Source organism: Lutra lutra, chromosome 16 (genome assembly GCF_902655055.1).
Source record: "Lutra lutra chromosome 16, mLutLut1.2, whole genome shotgun sequence".
In the NCBI taxonomy this organism is placed as follows: Eukaryota; Metazoa; Chordata; class Mammalia; order Carnivora; family Mustelidae; genus Lutra; species Lutra lutra.
The window spans coordinates 40,638,948-40,652,688 of NC_062293.1; the positions used below are offsets into that span (position 1 = coordinate 40,638,948).

Below are 13,741 nucleotides of genomic sequence, written 5' to 3' on the forward strand. Positions count from 1 at the left end.
ACCCATCCTAAGTTCAGTTCAATCAAAGGCACTGAGCTAGTGCACAAAGCTAGTGTCCCTGGTACACAAAAACAAGACCGGCTCCCTACCCCTAGGGAACCACATTTAAGTAGGAGACGGACCACAGACAATCTCACTACTGCAACAGAATGAGGCAAGTGGTGGATATGGGTAACAAGGACGCTACAGGGGCCCGCACGGAAAGGGACATCTCTGGCATGGGGGTGGGAAGGTGTCAGAGACACTATCACCTGACTTGCAGACTTGAAGGATAAAAGGCAATAATTAGGTTGGGAGAGAGAGAGGGAAAAAGTGAGAATCCCTGGGTAAAAGCCTGGAGTCCAAAACAACAGATGATTGGTAGACTATAAGCAGTTTAGTAGTAGTATTTACTTCTAGAATGAAGGCAGGAAGTGAAGCATGAGCAGAGCAGATCATGAATGACCTTGTGTAACATGTTAAGAAGCCTGAGCTTTATCCTGGCTCTATGGGAAGTGACATGGGCAAATCTGTATTTATGTATCTACTAATCTAGTAGCAGTATGAAGGACAGAAGGAGACAGTTTAATAAGAAGGCTAGAGAGATTCAAGTGGTAGCTCTACGAGGCTATTCTATAGAAAACAAAAGGCAGACAGCATAAAGAAACCGAGAATTGTTAGTGTGAGCCACAAAGCCCTAAGCAAGTTTTCTTACTGGAGTATTCTTACTGTCTTACTTAAGAAAGTAATAAGCAACTTCCTGTAGAATTTACCTATCCATGTTAATGGCACAGAAAAGAAAACCTGACAAAGGTCCTGGGACAAATTCATTCATTCAATACACTTTTTGCTCAAAACTTTGAGAAATTCCTTGAGCCAAGATTTAGTAACCAACAAGAGAAGTTTCAACTTAGACCTGATTCATGGACCAGAAAGAACACTGCTTTCTCCACGATGATGATAAATGAAAAAACAAGAGTCTTTCTGAACCCTTACATAGATAGCTAGGGGTGCTATGCTAAAAGAAAAAGGGACAATATGAAGACAATGTGCCAAGGGAAAGTAGAGAAGAAGGGCTGAAGACCCAAAAGGCCAGATATGGGGATGTCACTTTCCTGAAAAGCCTCCCTCCCTAGGGTATGGGACAAGCAATACACAGCAAAGCAGTCTCCTGTTTCAGATGACACCGGGTCCGTTTTAAACAAACACAACTGACACACAGCATTCTCAGAGGAAAATAACCACAAACAGAACCACAAAACTCCTTAACAGGCTATTTAGGAAATATTAACTTCTTTCGTCCAGAGCCAAGAAAAGGCTGTAAGACTTACAGAGGAAAAGGACTAAGGGAAAGAAGTGAACCAATATACTCTTGACGTCTTGACTCCAAATGCAAGTCTGTCCAGCATCTGTCATCTCCTTCCTCAGTAAGATGAGTAAAAAAAGATACTCTTATTCCCCATGAGAAGAGGAGGAAAATTTTATGCCATGCTATAAATCAGGGGCTCTCAACTGGGGATGATTTCATTCCTGAAGGAACATTTGGCAACTTCTAGAGACATTGGACATGTTCAGCTGTCAGAGCTGGGGGAGGAGGTGTTACTGGCAACTAAGGACGCGCTAAGCATCCTATAAGACACAGGGCAGACTCTACATCAAAGAACTGTCTGGTCCAAAACGTCAATAGTGCCAAGGTTGACAAATCCTGCTATAAACCTCTCTATAAGTGTAAATTAGTTCTGAGTAGCTCAAAGCCCACCTAAACTGTGCGCTAAATAAAATTTTAAAAATACTTGGCAGGCAAACTCAATTAGAAAGCCAAAGGTACATACAAGGGGAATAAATACTCGGGTGTCAAATCCAGATCATCGTCATAACCAAATCGTCGAAGCACAGTCCAAGTAGTTTCGTGTCTCCCTCTCTGGATAAAAAGTGTATGTAAAAAAAGAAAACCTGAAATAAAATAAATCAGTAAGTACAGGAGATGTGAATAAGGTTACAAAGTCACAGGGAAGAAAAGCATGTAACATGTAATGGCAAGAGCTAGAATCATGAACATAGGCATACAGCTTTGCACACCAAAGGTCAAATCAAAGCAAAGTTCATAAATCTGTCAATGAAACAGAGCTGACTTCAGAATCCTTTCCCATATACACCCAAGTCAGCAAGAGAGAGCAATGGATAAAAGGGCCAAAAATGCATCCCAAGGAATACACTGACATTCCCAAAGTTACATGATAAAAATAAATGAAGTTGTTTTAAAGATTTCTGAACTCATTTCTATAATGGAAAACAGTGGTTTTCAATTTCATCTCTTATTTCACTGTGGCTCTACAGTATGTTCTACAAGGAACATTCTGTACTTGGTAAATGTGACTGGTAGACAAAATGTCTGCCTTGAAAATAATTTATACTTAAAGGATGCTTTTACATAGTAAGAATTTTAAGATAAATTTGTCCCAGAAATCTCAGCCCCTCAGATGGACCTCTGCATTCCCTAAGATCTGAGCAATTGCCCCACCTCTAATTTATGCTGACAGTAAGGATAATTATCTCCATCAATGGCTTATCTCTTCTCTGAATAACCAAGTCAGATCTTAAGCCTATCAGTAAATACTAATATTTCCTCTTAAAGTATACATAATGCTAAGACCTTCACCTTATGCCAAAGTTTGAAAACATCAAGTTTAAAAGGCGGGAAAACACCATCCACTCACCTTTCAATGTCAATCCACTGTCAGCCACACCATCACTTATATGTTTTCGGACTACATTCTTGACATCTTCCAGAGCCTGGGGAGCTAATGGAGTATTGAAACAAATTCTCTAGTAAAAAACATAAAAATAAATTTAAAAACAAAACAGCATTAAAAACACACATAATACAAAACATTATTCTACAAAACAACATTAAATCCGTTGTAATAACAACAACAAACCAAATTCTAAATTAGAATAGGATCATCTCTGCTTTGCGTTATTTATTTAAAACATGTCATATGTAGAAGGAAAGAAACTTTCCCTACTCTCTCCATAGCATTTCTAAAACACAGAGCTCTTTGTGTACCCATGTTATACAAAACCAAGAAAGAAAAGATAACTCGGAGTTCAAACTTCAAGTCATCTTTAATGCATCCACTGTATTCCATGAAATGACACACAGTCAAAGAGTCCCCTCAATTCCTGTGTGTAAGAGAGTTTTATACCCCAGGTGAAGATTTAACTAGCTTGATGGGAAAGACAGTTTTACATGAAAGAGACATGCTTATCAACATAACACTGTTTAAGCTAATAATATTGTTAGAACTTTTCTCAACAAGAAACCCCCCAAGATATAGAAATGCCTGAAGAATAGGGCTACCTGGAAGAAGTTGAGTTCGGCATCATTGAGAGTGCCATCATTATCTTGATCAGATATTTTAAATATGCGGGTGAGGGCTTTTATACAGGCTGGTTTCATCTATACATCATTGAGAAAAGAAACAATTATGTTAATCAAGATAGTTGGGAATTCAAAATATGACTTTCATAAGTAATGTTAAGAATAATTCTGGGGCACCTGGGTGGCTCAGTGGGTTAAGCCTCTGCTCAGGTCATGATCTCAGGGTCCTGGGATCCAGCCCCGCGTCAGGCTCTCTGCTCAGTGGAAAGCCTGCTTCCCCCTCTCTCTCTGCCTGCCTCTCTACCTACTTGTGATCTCTCTCTCTGTGTGTCAAATAAATAAATAAAATATTAAAAAAAAAAAAAAGAATAATTCTGAGAGGCGCCTGGGTGGCTCAGTCATTAAGCATCTGCTTTTGGCTCAGGTCATGATCCCAGGGTCCTGGGATTGAGCCCTGCATAGGGCTCTCTGCTCAATAGAGAGCCTGCTTCTCCCTCTCCCGGTACCCCTGCTTGTTCTCCTTCTCTGTCAAATAAATAAATAAAATCTCTATTTTTTTTTTCTTAAAAAAAGACAAAACAGTATTTATTAAATGAGCCATAAGCTAGAAAGTCTACAATTATGGGTGATTTTTTACTTAAAGAATGGTAAGATATAACTTCTATAAATGGGATCCAAATATTAGATATTCAAAATTAATAAAGATGATATCCTGGGGCGCCTGGGTGGCTCAGAGGGTTAGGCCTCTGCCTTTAGTTCAGGTCATGATCTCAGGGTCCTGGGCTCAAGCCCTGCATTGGGCTCTCTGCTCAGCAGGGAGCCTGCTTCCCCCTCTCTCTCTGCCTGCCTCTCTGCCTACTTGTGATCTCTCTCTCTCTGTGTCAAATAAATAAATAAAATATTAAAAAAAAAAAAAAAGAATAATTCTGAGAGGCGCCTGGGTGGCTCAGTCATTAAGCATCTGCTTTTGGCTCAGGTCATGATCCCAGGGTCCTGGGATTGAGCCCTGCATAGGGCTCTCTGCTCAATAGAGAGCCTGCTTCTCCCTCTCCCGGTACCCCTGCTTGTTCTCTTTCTCTGTCAAATAAATAAATAAAATCTCTATTTTTTTTCCTTAAAAAAAGACAAAACAGTATTTATTTATTTATTTATTTATTTATTTATTTTTTTAAAAGATTTTATTTATTTATTTGACAGAGAGAGATCACAAGTAGACGGAGAGGAAGGCAGAGAGAGAGAGAGGGAAGCAGGCTTCTTGCTGAGCAGAGAGCCCGATGTGGGACTCGATCCCAGGACCCTGAGATCATGACCTGAGCCGAAGGCAGCGGCTTAACCCACTGAGCCACCCAGGCGCCCCAAAACAGTATTTATTAAATGAGCCATAAGCTAGAAAGTCTACAATTATGGGTGATTTTTTACTTAAAGAATGGTAAGATATAACTTCTATAAATGGGATCCAAATATTAGATATTCAAAATTAATAAAGGTGATATCCTGGGGCGCCTGGGTGGCTCAGAGGGTTAGGCCTCTGCCTTTAGTTCAGGTCATGATCTCAGGGTCCTGGGATCAAGCCCTGCATTGGGCTCTCTGCTCAGCAGGGAGCCTGCTTCCCCCACCCTCTCTGCCTGCCTCTCTGCCTACTTGTGATCCCTCTCTCTCTGTCAAATAAATAAATAAAATCCTTAAAAAAAAAAAAAAGGTAATTTGAAGAAAAATGAAATGATGCAATTTTCATTAAAGTTTGAAATGCCTCAGAAGCTAAAGTGGTCTAGGACGCCTGGGTAGCTCAGTCGATTAAGTGCCTGCCTTTGGCTCAGGTCATGATCCCTGGGATCCCAGCATCCTGGGATCCAGTCCTTCACTACACTCCTTGCTGAGCAGGGAGCCTGCTCCTCCTTCTGCCTGCCACTCCCCCTGCTTGTGCTCTTTCTCTGACAAGTAAATAAAATCTTAAATAAAAATTTAAAAAAAGTAAAAAAAAAAAAGTAAATAAAATCTTAAATTAAAACAAACAAAAAAAGAAGCTAAAGTGGTCTAAGCTATTGGCTCAATAAGGTATTTAAATAGTAACTACTTTAAAATATAACACCAAAATTTACTATGTTTAAAATGTATTAAGAATTCTATCTCAGTGTGCCTGGGTGGCTCAGTGGGTTAAGCCACTGCCTTCGGCTCGGGTCATGATCCTAATATCCTAGGATCGAGTCCCACATGGGGCTCCTTGCTCAGCAGGAAGCCTGCTTCTCTCTCTGCCTCTTCCTGCCACTCTGCCTGCTTGCGCGCACTCTCTCTCTCTGACAAATAAATAAATAAAATCTTCAAAAAAAAAAAAAAAAGAATTATATCTCAACAAGGCTGTAAAAAATTTAACAGTAATAAAAAATTCATTTTGCATATGAGTAGTTGAAACCCTCACACAATAAACATTATCATACAAGTCACATCTTTTTCATTATTAGGTAAGCAGAGGACTCCATGGGCCATACAGAGTCCATCATCACTGGAATTAATTTTGAATTAATCATCAGGCTTTAATCTTTAATATTATTATTTTTTAATGATTCCACCTCAAATCTGTGTTAAAAGGTTTTTCTGTTTACATTTATTTATTTTTGAGAGAGAGAGAGCATGTACACACGTGTGAGCCCACGACCTGGGGTGGAGGGGCAGAGGGAGAGAGAGAATCTTAAGGAGGCTCTGTGCTGAGTTCAGAGCTGGACCAGGGCTAGATCTCACAACCCAGAGCTGAAATCAAGAGTAGGAGGCTCACCCTACTGAGCCACCCACCTGCCCCCTGTACTAAAAGTTTATTGTTGGGGCACCTGGCTGGCTCAGCTGGAGGAGGGTGCAGCTCTTGATCTCAGGGTCATGACTTCCAGCCCCATGCTGGGTATAGAGTTTACTTAGGACAAAAAAAAAAGTTTATTATTGTTGTCTACAAAAATGGTTCTGGTATAAGCTTAGACACAAAGTTTATACTTGTCTAAGACAAGGTTTAGTTTCTAAAAGTTACACATTTTACCTCAGGCAGGTCCCCCTAAGAAATAAGTAACAGATGGTGGCAAAAGTTTTAGTCTCTGTCTAGGGAAGGAGCAGGGACGATAAGCAGATTAGGAGAACTAATAATAGGCCTAGGAAAAAAGTAGCAATTAAAGCACTGAGAACAAACCAATAGAGGGGATTTAATTTACCTAGGCCAAGGCCTCAGGTAAATCTGCATAGTATGAGACTTTCCCAAATTTCCTTGAGCATAAGATAATGTACCTGGCTGAATCTGAATGGAATTGGTGTTTTTAACAAGTGTGCCTAATAACTACTATGAGGCAAATTAGGGAAATACTGGACTAAGAGTAAACTAGGAAGCACTCCAATTATGGAACAGTAAACCAGGATTAAGGAAAAGTAAATCAGGGTCAGATTAAAGGATAACTCAGATTAATTACTCATACCGGGGTCAGCACTTTTTCTGTGAAGAGCCGCACAGCAAGTACTTTAGGCTTTGGGGGCCAATAGGCAAAATCAAGAATATCATGTAGGTATTTATTATTTTTTTTAAAAGATTTTATTTATTTATTTGACAGACAGAGATCACAAGTAGGCAGAGGCAGGCAGAGAGAGAGAAGGGGAAGCAGGCTCCCCACTGAGCAGAGAGCTGGACATGGGGCTCCATGCCAGGACCCCGGGGCCATGACCCAAGCCAAAGGCAGAGGCCTCAACCCACTGAGCCACCCAGGCGCCCCTCATGTAGGTATTTATATCTTATATAGCAAAAGAGAATCAAATTTCCATCAAGTTTTTATTGACAGAATTCAAAATGTAACAATAATGGAGTATATATTTGCTATACAGGTCTACTACTAAGAAAAACAGAATTCTTTTTGGAGGAATAACGTTTTGTTTAATTAGGGTTCAGTTAGTGTTCTCCATCATGAAGACTGAAGATGTTCGTCTGTTAATGCTGATCTGCAATGAGATTTCACATATTTCATCTTTGAAAATCATTTTGTAGATCCATATGGCCAATACTGACACATATCCATAAACAGAGCATTTTAATGGAGCACATTAACTGCTTTGAAGGCACTTATAAAATTAGATTCTTTTCTTGATATTTTCCTCTTAGCACGTCATTACACTACAGACTAATCAGTTCTGATTGAAGGTTGGGTGGAAGCTGAAGTGCACAGTCAAATGGGTTACAAACATGGAAATCTCCTTTGCATTTGCATCAAGGTTCCCCAACAAAAACAATTCGAGGGGCGCCTGGGTGGCTCAGTGGGTTAAAGCCTCTGCCTTCAGCTCAGGTCATGATCTCCGAGTCCTGGGATCGAGCCCCGCATTGGGCTCTCTGCTCTGCGGGAAGCCTGCTTCCCCCTCTCTCTGCCTGCCTCTCTGCCTACTTGTGATCTCTCTCTCTGTCGAATAAATAAAATCTTTAAAAAACAATAACAACAAAAAAACGATGCGAGAACTGGAGTTTGAGCTCGGAAAATCTGTCTGCTTTGCCATCCATTTCTTTTGTTCTGGCACGTAGGTATTGCACAGATGATAAAACACTAAGATGCTCAGGTGCCGGTGCCCACGGTACTCATGCCATTAAGTCATAATGGCGTCGGCGCGCTCAGCGGTGCGCACACAGTAGGGGGAGGGGAGCACACCACAAGAGGGCTCTGCTGCAGCTACTGGTGCCTTTGCAGCACGAAAGCAGTCACAGACAAACAGAAAAGGACAAGTATGGCCGTGTCACAGGAAAATGTTATTCATGAACGATGAAACTGGAAAGTCATCGAATTTTCCCATATAACAAAATATTATTTCTTCAGATTTTTTTTTCCCAAACAGTGAAAAACGAGTAGTAAATAAATTCTTAGCTCACAGGCTGTACAAAAACGGGTGGCAGGCCAATTTGGTCCATAAGCCAAAGCCTGGCAGCCACTCACCGATACTATAAACTTTCCCTGGAAAAAATGCTCAACTTTTATTTTTTAAAAACTCAACAAGAAGGTAATTCAGGGGCACCTGGGTGGCTCAGTGGGTTAAGCCTCTGCCTTCAGCTCAGGTCATGATCTCAGGGTCCTGGGACTGAGCCCCGCATCAGGCTTTCTGCTTAGTGTGGAGTCTGCTTGAGGATTCTCTCTCTCCTCTCCCTCTGCCCCTCTCCCCAGCTCGGGAGTGATTGCACACCCATGCACGGTCTCTCTCTCTCTCAAATAAATAAGTAAATCTTAAAAAAAAAAAAGTCTATGGCAAATAGGTGAAGGGGATTAAGGGTTCATTCATTCAACCATTCATTTTAAAATATTTTATTTATTTATATGACAGAGATAGAGAGAGCATGTGAGAACACAAGCAGGGGGAGTGGCAGAGGGGCAGGGAGAAGCAGAATCCCCGTTGAGCAGGGAGCCGGATGCAGGGCTCAATCCCAGGACCCAGGGATCATCACCCAAGCCAAAGGCAGAGGCTTAACTGACGCCACCCAGGCACCCCAAGGCTACATTTACTATGATGAGTACCGAGTAACATAAAGAACTTCTGAATCACTGTATTGTATATTTGAAACTAATACATCACTGTACATTAATTATACTGGAATTAAAAAACAAATACATAAGTTCTTTTAAAAAGACAAAAGTCTATGGGGAGCCTGGGTGGCTCAGTGGGTTGAAGCCTCTGCCTTTGGCTCAGGTCATGAACCCAGGCGGGGAGCCTGCTTCCCTTCCTCTCTCTCTGCCTGCCTCTCTGCCTAGTTGTGATCTCTGTCTGTCAAATAAATAAATAAAATATATAAGAAAAAAAAGACAAAAGTCTATAGCAAATATTGCTAAATTTTAGATATTACTGTTTTTTAGCTATGAAACAAAAAGGATTATTCAAATTGTGTTACATGCTGTACCCGTGTAAATTGATTACACAAGGTTTTCTCTTTCTTTTTTTTTTTTTTTTTTTTAAGATTTTATTCATTCATTTGACAGAGAGAAATCACAAGTAGGCAGAGAGGCGGGCTCCCTGCTGAGCAGAGAGCCTGACGCAGGGCTCAATCCCAGGACCCTGGGATCATGACCTGAGCCGAAGGCAGTCTTTACTCCACTGAGCAACCCAGGCGCCCCTACACAAGGTTTTCATTCGTGTGTTTTTATTTTTTATTTTTTTTTAAAGATTTTATTTATTTATTTGACAGAGAGAAATCACAAGTAAGCAGAGAGGCAGGCAGAGAGAGAGGAGGAAGCAGGCTCCCTGCTGAGCAGAAAGCCCGATGTGGGGCTCGAACCCAGGACCTGGGATCATGACCTGAGCCGAAGGCAGCGGCTTAACCCACTGAGCCACCCAGGCGCCCTCATTCGTGTGTTTTTAAGTCTGTGAACTTTACACTAGCAAAATAAGTAGGCTATTAGGTAAATCTTCAGACTTTGCTATTTGTTTTTAAAGATTTATCTATTTATTTATTTATTTGACAGAGAGAGAGAGAGATACAAGTAGGCAGAGAGGCAGGCAGGGGTCGGGGGGGGGTGGTAGCAGGCTCCCTGCTGAGCAGAGAGCCTGATTCAGGGCTTGATCCCAGGACCCTGAGATCATGACCTGAGCTGAAGGCAGAGGCTTTAACCCACTGAGCCACCCAGGCGCCCCCCGCTGCTGTTTGTTTTAATTGCATTTCCTGAAATACTATTTGACCTGCAATACTATTCACAGTATTTAACATGAACGTCTTTGAAATACCTAGAAAAATTGTTTTTGGATTTTTTTTTTTAAAGATAAGGACTTTTTTTTTTTTTAAAGATTGTATTCATTCATTTGTCAGAGAGAGCACACGCAGGGGGAACAGTATGCAGAGCAGGCAGGGGGAAAAGGAAGGTTCCTCGCCAAGCAAGGAACCCGATATAGGGCTCAATCCCAGGACCCCGTGATCATGACCAAAGCTGAAGGCAGATGCTCAACCAACTGAGCCCCCCAGGAGTCCCCTAATTGTTTAACAGACAATAAATTTAAATTTCAGCAGTTTAGAAGAATACTCAAGAGTTACTAAAAATCACTACTAGAGTTACTACCTACATATTCCAGCCTCTACTACCACAGCCTGGGGAGCAGGGGTTTACCTCCTTCTCCTCTGGGCAGTACAGGGGCCCTGTAGGATGAAGAACAGCTTTCTGCGCATAATAAAAGAGCTCTGATATGTTCTTCAGGTTTTTTGCTGAACACTGAAAAAAAAAGTTTAAAATGTTATATTCTGAAAGCAATGACAGGAGCTAAAAACAATTTTTAAACTATCGATATAAGGTAATAACAAGATTGCTTGAAGAAAGAGAAAAACTTTTCTTTGTTGAAATCACAGTATTAATGTCTACAAACGACTCAGAAGCCAATTCTGCATTCTCTTTTGTATTTGGTTGACATGACTTCACAAACAGCAGGAAATGTATTCCATCCCACACCTTCTCACATCCTATTTTAAACCACAGTTTAGTGAGAATTCATCAGCAGTACATTTCTAAATCGAATGGTAAGGCATACCTCCACACAGGTTTCAATTTCTGTGTACTGGTTCATAATGGGAAGGATGGTCTCCATACTACTGTATTCTACCAGATCAGATTTGTTCCCAACCAAAATCAAAGGCAGCCTGAAAAAGCAGGATATATTGCAATAATAAGGAAAGCAGAAGACCTAAAATATCTACTTTAAAGTGTATAATAACCATTCTAATTAACTTCACTTAATCCCCCAACATGAACCTGCTACTGTAGTCAGTTCCAGTCCCCTAGACAGCATGTTCATGTTCAACAAATATTTACTAATTTTACTTTTTAAAAAAATTTTGGAAGTTAATTTATTTTCTTTAGTAATCTCTACACCTGACCTGGGGCTTGAACTCACTACCCCGAGATTAAGAGTTATATGCTCTTCTGACTGAGCCACCAGGCACCCCTACTGAGTATTTCTTATGAGCCAGGTACTGTTCTAAGCATGAAGCAAGACAGACAAGGTCCCTGCCCATTCTAATAGTGAAAAATCAGAAAATGGACAGTAAGCAAATAAACGATACACTTTCCAATTCCTTAAGTGCAATGGAGAAAGTAAATAGGGGGATATGGAATAGTCACGGAAGGGGGCTAATTATATGGCAATCAGGAGAAAATATCTCTGACAAGGTGGCATCTGAGCCAAGGAATAGAGGATGAGACAGAATGGGCCCTGTGAAGAGGAAGGAAAGAGCTGTGCAAGAAGGGACAGTGTGCACAAAGGGCTCAAACTGAAAACACACCCTGGTGAGTCCAAAGAACAGAAAACTATCAGAGAGGGTGGAGAGTACTAAGCAAAGGGAAAGAGGTATGTAAAGGGGCTGGAAAGCGGAGCAAAGGCCAGACACATAAGCTGCAGTAGGGAGTGTGCATTTTATTTTAAGTGTAAAACAGGAAGCCAGTGAAGAATTAGGAATAAGGACACAATATGATCTGATCAACATTTTAATTTTTTTTTAAAGATTTTATTTATTTATTTGACAGAGAGAGAGATCACAAGTAGGTAGAGAGGCAGGCAGAGAGAGGGTGAAGCAGGCCCCCTGCCGGGCAGAGAGCCTGCTGCGGAACTCCATCCTAGGACCCTGAAATCATGACCTGAGCTGAAGGTAGAGACTTAACCCACTGAGCCACCCAGGTGCCCCTGATCAACATTTTAAAATGAGTCATATGTTGCCTTTTGGAGATACAGATTGAAATATTGACAATATGATTTGTTCAAAACGATCCTAATGGGAGGAGTAAGAAATGAAACAAGACTGGCCATGAAGTGACAACTGTTGACGCCAGTGACAGATACAGAGGGAATCATTAGACAATATTCTCTACTTTTGTATGTGTCTGAATTTTTTTCAATAATAAAAAGCTTTTTAAAATGTGGTAGCAGATTAGGACAGTGAAGATGGAGAGAAAGTATTCAGATTTGAGGTGTATATATATATATATATATTTTTTTTTAAGATCTTATTTATTTGAGACAGAGAGAGTGAGCACAAGCATGGAGAGCAGCAGGCAGAGAGAGAAGGAGACCCAGGCTCTCTGCTAACCCTGCCTAATGCAGGGCTTGATCCCAGGATCCCAGGATCATGACCTGAGCTGAAGGCAGAGGCTCAACAGACTGAGCCACCCAGGTGCCCCTGGAGATCAATTGTAGAAGCAGAACTGATAGGAACAAGTGGTAGATTAGATATGGAGATTGAGGGCAAGGCAGAAACCAAGAAAAATATATAGGTTTTTGGCTGGACAAAATAAGTAGATCTCCTGAGTCACAAAAGACTGATTCGGGGGCGGGGGGGACAGTGGGGAGGAGGCAGGGAATTAAGGACTTTGTGTCTGACAGGCCTATCAGAAATCTAAACGGGGATTATCAAAGAGAGCTAGTCTAGTAGGGAACTGTTATTTGTACATCCTGCAAGAGAGCTTGGAGAAAAAGCAAATCATCTTGCTGGAACTCCAGAGAGCAAGAGAAATTCTTAAGTGCATTTATTTATGTTCCCCCACCCCCCACCATGGTTATGGGTAAAAGGACTGGCCCATTATATAACCCAAATATACATTCCTAACAAAGACAGGAGGGTCTCCAAAAATATAGTGGTTTGCAATTAAAGGTGTATAGAAATAATTTATGGAGCTTCAAAAAATATGTATGTCCAAGCTCTACTCCAAACCTACATATTCTAAAACTCCAGGGGTGGGGAAAAGGCACCTATATTCTTTGAAAGCACTTCAGCTGACAGTGATGGGTATCCCTGATTAAGAACCACTGTGACGGGCACCTGGGTGGCTCAGTGGGTTAAAGCCTTTGCCTTCAGCTCAGGTCATGATCCCAGGGTCCTGGGATGGAACCCCGAATCGGGCTCTCTGCTCAGTGGGGAGCCTGCTTCCCCTCGACCCCGCCTGCCTCTCTGCCTACTTGTGATCTCTCTCTCTGTCAAATAAATAAATAAAATCTTAAAAAAAATAAATAAATAAAAAGAACCACTGTGACTGCTAGTTACGAGGAATAATGAAAAAAATTCATAGATATTCCCTAGAGGAACAAAAATTCTTTGAAGTTACTAGAATCTATACATATGATATGTCAGTCTCTTAGGAAGCAAATCAAATAGGAATGTTACAGGAAATAGGGGGAGATCTTCTATAATTTCCCAAGTTAAGCCACGTGGGTTGACTGCATCTATACCCTAAGCTGATGCTGAAGTGCCTTCATAACCCGATCTCTTTAAATGGGCCTTTGTAATAGTAGAGCATGAATCATGTCTTATTAGTTTTTTAATCTTCAGAATCATTAATATCTGGCTAATGATATTTTACTAAATAAATGTTTGTTAAATGAAGGTTCTTCCTTCTCAGCAAAAAATGATTTGTA

The 13,741-nt window shown here is 40.9% G+C and overlaps 1 protein-coding gene across 8 annotated transcripts in view; it reads right to left on the bottom strand.

The window, feature by feature from the left end:
• Window positions 1-13,741, bottom strand: part of RHOT1 (ras homolog family member T1) — a 65,891-nt gene that overhangs the window by 24,760 nt on the left and 27,390 nt on the right. For all 8 annotated transcript variants that reach the window (XM_047709097.1, XM_047709101.1, XM_047709103.1 and 5 more), the window contains exons 7-11: window positions 10,868-10,976; window positions 10,453-10,554; window positions 3,341-3,439; window positions 2,697-2,805; window positions 1,812-1,932 (exon numbers count right to left, since the gene is read on the bottom strand). In XM_047709097.1, the coding sequence (XP_047565053.1) occupies window positions 1,812-1,932; window positions 2,697-2,805; window positions 3,341-3,439; window positions 10,453-10,554; window positions 10,868-10,976 (540 nt within the window). The remainder of the gene's footprint in view (window positions 1-1,811; window positions 1,933-2,696; window positions 2,806-3,340; window positions 3,440-10,452; window positions 10,555-10,867; window positions 10,977-13,741) is intronic.